This window comes from Pogonomyrmex barbatus, unplaced genomic scaffold, assembly GCF_055798465.1.
Source record: "Pogonomyrmex barbatus isolate J1 unplaced genomic scaffold, ASM5579846v1 scaffold17, whole genome shotgun sequence".
NCBI lineage: Eukaryota > Metazoa > Arthropoda > Insecta > Hymenoptera > Formicidae > Pogonomyrmex > Pogonomyrmex barbatus.
The window spans coordinates 335,108-342,576 of NW_028297113.1; the positions used below are offsets into that span (position 1 = coordinate 335,108).

The window sequence follows — 7,469 nt, forward strand, 5'->3', positions numbered from 1 at the left end:
TCGTTGTAAGTGACTATGTCCAATTGTAACGTGTCAAACGGGACGCTCCTGAATTAATAAATATTATTTATATATGATATGTAAATATATATATATATATATATATATATATATATATATATATATACACATTTTTAAGGGTGCTTCCAATCTTAAGATATTTATTTTGCACAAATTAGTATCTCGCACAAATTTATATATATATATAAAGAGATTATGTTTATGTACGATTTTACTTTGATATTAGGCTAGTGCTCGCTCATGTTGCGTTAATTTGCGGCGACAGCGACGCATTTAATGTGAATAAGAACGACGCTATTTTGAAGTTTACCTCGCGTCACGTCGTAATGCAATGGATGACGCGACGTGTGACGCGCTCAGTGGGAATTTACCCGAGAGTAGAGTAAATTTCATTTAGAAAACAAACTGCCACTTTCAGCTCAAAATCCTTAAGAACCAGAAACGTGCCGTGCGAGATGTGACATCCTTAACTAGTGCAACCAGTTCAGCTAAAAAAAACAGATCCTAAGAATACTGATCTATGAACCAGTCTATGACTGGTCAATTCTTATTTTCTGACTTATGATCCATCACTTATGGCTTATAGAATGGCATTTACAGGTTAAAAAATTGTAGTTGCAATTATAGTCATAAGTTAATAATAATCAACTAGAGTTTATTTTTCTTATGGCCCAAAAATAATGAAATGTGATTGGTCAATTTACTCACATTTACTAAAATATATATATATATATATATATATATATATATACACAATTAAAATTTTTTTATGCAATGGCCTAATTATTGATAACACTTTGGACGTGCAGATAATACTCATATATTTATAAAATTATGGTGACACAGAATCATTTCTATACGTGCAATTGTTAAATATGCTGCGACACGACAAAGGAATTCTCAAACAGTTTTATAACTGCAAAATCTTGCGAGATAGCAAGATTCAGATAGAGGATTTATGGGTACGAAATGGAATGATTATGAATCCAGAAAAGATTTTCTATGATGAAAAAATCAAGCCAGATGTTAGAATAGATTGTGATGGTGCTTTGATCTCACCGGGATATATAGATTTGCAGATTAATGGTATTAAATTCTTGAGCATATATTTTACTTTCCATTTTTTCTTTGCTATGTAAAAAATTAATTTGTATAAATTGGAATATAAAAATTGTTGAATATATTTTTTTGTTACAAAATATAAATTGTAAGATAAAAGAAAGCTATAGACATTTTATCAAATATAAAATATATATTAAAATTAATGCAGATTTCTTTCATGAAAATTATATAATTTGTGTTTAACTAAATGAATGATTCAATATTTAATTATCATATATATATATATATATAAAGATAATTAAATATATATAAATCAAATTAAATATATATAAATCATTAATTTGTTATAGGAGGATTTGGTATAGATTTCTCATATAATGTTGATAATGTGGAAGAAGGCATTACTAAAGTTGCAAAAGGATTATTAAAACATGGAGTAACATCTTTTTGTCCTACATTGGTTACATCTCCTACTCAAGTGTATCACAAAATCTTACCAAAAATAAAGAAGCGAAATGGAGGTATTCATGGTGCAGGTATATTGGGTGTTCATATAGAAGGGCCATTTATTAGCCCAAACAAGAAAGGTGCCCATCCAGAACATTATATTAGAAAATTCGAGCAGGTAATGATTATCTATTCTGAATAGATCTATAAAATATCTAGTCTGGTTCATATTTTTAAATAAACCCCTATTTCATATAGGGATTTAAATCAGTTATCGATATGTATGGTGATTTAGATAATGTATGCATGTTCACGTTAGCACCTGAAATTCCAAATGCTATATCTGTTATTGAAGAGTTATGTAAAAAAAATATTAAAGTATCTCTTGGTAAGTTAAAATTTTAATATCCAAATGATAATATATATATATATATATATATATATATATATATATATATATATATATAATATGCACTTGCAAAAGTCTTCTATTTTGGAATTACATATTTTAATTTTTATAATTTACATAAATTAAAACTCAGAATAATTTGCACTTGTCCATTACTTAGTCAATATACATGAAGACATGTCTCAAGTGTCTATATTGTATCGCTCTTATATTACATGAATACTTGTATCAGATACTAAAGCACTTTATTAATTTAATCAAATTTAATAAATATAAATATAAAAATTTTAAGTATTTTATAAATTTTTAAAAAATTTATAAAATGTTCAAAATTTTTATCATGACATTTCATTTTAAATTTGCAAAAATAAAATCTACTTGGATTAAGGATAATTTTGCAGAAGAAAAAAAAATAAAAGAAGAGTTTAACATAATCTGTCACCAAAAGTTGTATATGCAGTATATCCTAGCGTGATCAAAAGTCATGGAAAACAGTCAAGTATTTTGAAAATAAAGCATTCTTGAAAAGAATATTTTAAATAGAAGTTGTATTCCGAGATCAATAATATTTATCATCATTATAATATTTATTAATATCATAATTATAATATTATGATTTATTTGCAGGTAGAGCTATTGTTGATATTTTATAATTATAATTTTTTAAAATAGAATCATTTTTTGTTATATAATATAATTCTTTTAATTATTCTAAATAATTATTCTGAATATAAAAGTACTAAGTTGTCAAAAAGTTAATAGTTTATGAGATATTTTCTCTTAATATATTCTCACATACAATATATAATATCTTTTAAATTGAACAATTATTAGCAGATAGTAAAAATTGAAGAACTCTCTGAATGAAACAATCACAAATTAGAAAGATAACATTGGCAAATTGAGAGTCAAACGCAGGTTTTGTGGCGAGAGATTTAATTAATAGTATAATGTTATACAAAAATAGATGTTTTGGTTCACATTTGAGCCATCTTCAGTACACATCCTCAATGATTTTGATAAATATGATAACATCTTTAGATGAATTTTAGAAGAACTCGGAATACAAACTAGCTTTTTATAATATTTAACAAACTTTGTGGTGCCATTAAGGTGCATAAAGATTCCTTATCAAATTCACAAAAGAAAAATGTTATCTATAAGATCAGTTGTCGAGATTGTGATGCGTCTTATGTGGGTTAGATGGAACGATTATTAAGTAATAGAATCTCTGAACACCATAAGCATATGACTCGTAATATGTCTTCCCGCTCCGTGATCTTGGACTGCATTTTACATACGAAACATGAATTTGACTGGGACAATGCAAAAATTTTGGATGTTGAGAGCATATAATGATTGATCTTAAAAATGATACATATTAAGAGACAAAAGAACGGTCTAAATTTAAAAACAAATTCTAAATTGTTAGACCATGCTTATTTTAGGTTTATAAAAAAATAACTGTATTATTATTTTGTGCCATGTCAAAACAACCTTGCTCCTGTTTTATGATTACATCTATTTTACTGCCATGAATTGTTCTTTACTTTACAATGTGACTTCGGATAGAGCGGTTCTTTTCTTTTATCTTGCATTTTGTCTTCAATATTTCGTGTTCCGATTTGATCATGTTTCATAGATTAAGTTTTAAAGTTGGACTGTTGCTTTGACTTCAGTTTTATATTTTAATTGCTGACTGTTAATTTTGTTTATTATCTATAAATATGTGAGGTTCTTCTGTGGTTGGTTCGAAGGTAAGCTGACTATGCTTTGTGTCAATCCTAGCTGTCATAGCAAAAATCTCACTATTATTACTTTTAGCTTCTTGCACATTTTCGTATCACTTCCATCGTGCAACTGTGCTATGGACAGCGTCTCACACTGGGATGTACGATGAGTATCCTTACCAAAGGACTATAGCGTAAAATTTTTGTACTAAAACCATACGACATCGGTATTATTCGGGAATTTATACTGAAGATGACTCGAATGTGAGCTAAAACGTTTACTTTTATATAATATTATACTATTAATTAAATCTCTTGCCACAAAACTTGCGTTTGACTCTCAATTTGCCATGTTATCTTTCTAATTTGTGATCTTTTAAATTCTTTAGTTTTTAATAATTGTTTCATAATACTTTTATGTAATATTGAGATGAATTAATTAGTTAGAAAAAGCATTCGATCATTTTTAAAAATGATTTTGTACTTGCATATTGCAAATTACATAATTTTTTTAAACCAACTACGTATTTTCTTTATATAAATTCTTTATATAAATTAATTTGTCATTAGTCTATATAAGTATTATGGTTATAAAAAAATAAATAGTTTATAAAATATTTTACATTTTATGACAATATGCTAGAATAAAATATAAAATATCTCGCAAATTATTGATTTTTTTATAATTATAACCATATTTTTATATCCAGAATAATTGGAAAAATTATATTATGTAACAAAGAATATATGATTTTATTTTTAAAAATTATTAAAAAAAGTCAATAATATCTTTATCTGCAAATAAATCAGTACCATAGTCATGTAACCCTTCTCGAAATATTGCAACTTTTATTTAAAATATTCTCTTCTTTGAAATATTTTATTTTTATTTTTATTTTTAAAAATATTTAAAAAATTATTTTATTTTATTTTTAAAAATACTTTATTTTATACATATACTCAAATGTACATAACAGAATGCTATTTTATTTATTAATACAAAATAAATCAATGTATATAAATAATATATTGATATATGCTAAGTATGTGTTAATAAACAAGAGAATCATAGCCAATTCCTCGGGAAGCAAGATCTTGATAAATTTATATAAAATAAATTCAAATAATTATCAACTACGTGCCTACATGCTATTTTTAGCAGACTTACAACATAACGGTTTTATAGCAATTCGATATTCAAATATCTTGATATTAATTAAAATCCGTTTTATTATTCACTTCCCTTCTCTCCTTAGGAAATATATTGCGAAAAATATCATCTCAGCCAGGGATCGAACTTGGATTGCCTGCTCTCCGGACAGGCATCTTATTCATTAGACCACCGAAGCTTTTGGTAATATTTATCGCAATATTTTAGATAAATAATGAAAAGAAACTCTTTTTCAGGCTGTAAGAGTAATATTAATATAATATATTAATATAATATAATAATATATTAATATAAGCTGAGTATGTGTTAATAAACAAATAGAGTCATAGCTCAAACTTTAGTCGAAATGTTTGTAATAAAGATAGTGAAGTTTTATATTAAGAAGTGTTAATTGCGCACTGTTAACAGCGCTGATTCTTATTTGCCTTATTGTTCTCCATTTAACATCAAGGATCACTTTTAATATTTCTTGACTTTTGTTAAGATTTGCGTTCACGATGCTGGAAATCGGCTCGAGATCTTAAACGGAGAGAGAATTAACTCACTTGCATTTGAATAACTTGACCAATTGACTAATGTAATTGATCAATTCTTTTTCCGTTTGAGATTCTAAGGTTTTAGACATAACTTTGAGTTTCTTAATTTTTAATTCACTTATTTTATCCAATTGCTTCTCTTGAATTTTTCTCTTTTTTGAGCCATACTGTGTCTCTCCTGCTCTTTTAATAATTTGAAATATTCCTAATAAGAAATTCGCACTTTATAATTGTCATTTTTTTACTGATTTCAATTTTATCTGATTTTATTTTATCTTTACTTGCAGCTTGGATTATGTTGCTTTGGTGCAATAATCAAGCGATTGATTTATTTTAATATCTTTATTTATTATTTTTGAGAAGCCTCCTAACAAATGTATTTCCATGATTAAGAATTAATGTTTTCATAAATATGTATTCATAAATATTTTAAGTTTATTAGAAACAGAATTATATCATAGAAATATCTCTCCAAAAATGATCATTTATTTAGTTTTCTTTCTTGTATTTCTTTAACAGTTTATTGACACCTTTTTAAAGTCATAAGAGATTTAAACTTATTTGTAAATTTTAAAAGAAGTTGTTATGAAAAGATCTATTTTCGCTATGCTCGGGAAAAATAAAAACATTGTTTCTTATAGTTTTTGAATTGAGGAATCCGATGATGTTAGTTAAAATTATGTTATATGACGGGAACATATAAAAAAATTGAGTTTAAACGCGGGAAAACGTGTTCGCAATTATTCGTAAGACAAATTGTTACACTACATGTATCAATGATATACAGTGTGATATTTCATTTTTTGATATAAAAAATAGAATATTTTAAGAAATTCAGAAAAATTAGAATCGGTCGGGTTTGAATTCAGAATCCTTTGTTAACGACCTGTGATACTTAGTTTGCACAACCACGACACCTTACAGTCATGTGTTTATATTCCGAATCTTCTTTCTCACTTCAAGACTGTTTACAGTCATTTATCGTTACAGTATCTTTAATATAAATTTGTCTTGCGAATAACAATAATGTCGCTTTCTATTTTTCCCAAGCACAGCAAAAACAGATCCTTTCATGACACCCTCCTTTCTAACTCTGAGCTCTATGTAATCCAGCACTAAACTGAATATCTAATTTAATATTTTAGTAGAAACTTATAATTTAGTAGAAATAAGATTATTATTCAAATAAAACAAACAAGATAAACAGTTCGTATGAAATAAACAAAAAAAGGGGAGTCTGAGAAACGAGCAACATTAAGTATCGTGACAAACAATAAAAATAAAAATCAAAAATATTTATTAAATATACACGAGTAAACAATCAAATGTCACAAATAAAGATGAATTTAAAATGTGTACATTTCGATTTCATTAAGTCTTCTTCAGCAAGAAAATGATCTTAATTAAAAAAACAAAAATAAAAAAATGATGGAGTAGAATCAATGCATATGTGAACGCGCAACAGATTTATTGCAAAAAACTGAGATAAAATATGATTCACAAAAGTCACATCCAGCATTACAATTACCTACCCTTTTCGTTGAAAAGTGTATGCGTGGAATCAATATGTGATTCCTCCTGTGGAGGACGGAACACATCAACTTTATACGCATACACTTTTTAACGCGAAGCGATGTTTTACACAAATTTATAATTTTTAATATGAAGAATAAGAGAAGGCTCCATCGAAAAACTAGATACATATGTTTAAGTAAAGAAGAATGTATAAATAAAACTATATAACAGAATTATTTTGTAAACAATGAACAAATAATACATCTTTACAAATTTTAAATTAATCAAAACGATCTATTAAATATAATAGCGTTTTCAAAGTTAAATTTTTTAATAAACATCATTATTTTGTGCATGTGGCGTGGCGTGCGTGCGTGCGTGCGTGCGTGCGTGCGTGCGTGCGTGTGTGCGTGCGTGCGTGCGTGCGTGCGTGCGTGCGTGCGTGCGTGCGTGCGTGCGTGCGTGCGTGCGTGCGTGCGTGCGTGCGTGCGTGCGTGCGTGCGTGCGTGCGTGCGTGCGTGCGTGCGTGCGTGCGTGCGTGCGTGCGTGCGTGCGTGCGTGCGTGCGTGCGTGCGTGC

General features: G+C 27.8%; 1 protein-coding gene across 6 annotated transcripts; it reads left to right on the forward strand.

Moving 5' to 3' along the window:
• Positions 1 to 248: 248 nt before the first annotated feature.
• On the forward strand, positions 249 to 7,171 carry LOC148937041 (N-acetylglucosamine-6-phosphate deacetylase). Of its 6 annotated transcripts, none has more exons than XM_089074555.1 (6): positions 249 to 621; positions 868 to 1,107; positions 1,434 to 1,708; positions 1,789 to 1,918; positions 3,674 to 3,696; positions 3,764 to 6,802. In XM_089074555.1, exons 1-6 carry the CDS (start codon positions 597 to 599, stop codon positions 3,860 to 3,862), a joined length of 792 nt encoding a protein of 263 aa, XP_088930681.1. In that variant the 5' UTR covers positions 249 to 596; the 3' UTR covers positions 3,863 to 6,802. The 6 variants fall into 6 exon arrangements, 5 of the variants coding, with proteins under 5 accessions (XP_088930681.1, XP_088930682.1, XP_088930684.1 ...); XM_089074558.1 differs by having other exon boundaries at positions 250 to 621; positions 831 to 1,107; XR_016138734.1 differs by having other exon boundaries at positions 252 to 621; positions 2,567 to 3,696.
• The last annotated feature ends 298 nt before the right edge of the window (positions 7,172 to 7,469 follow it).

Coding starts and splice junctions, on each gene's coding strand:
- LOC148937041 (XM_089074556.1), top strand. CDS start 597: ATGGCTTATAGAATGGCATTTACAG. Junction 622..867: donor TTATAGAATGGCATTTACAG/GTTAAAAAATTG, acceptor ATGGTGACACAG/AATCATTTCTATACGTGCAA. Junction 1,709..1,788: donor ATATTAGAAAATTCGAGCAG/GTAATGATTATC, acceptor TATTTCATATAG/GGATTTAAATCAGTTATCGA.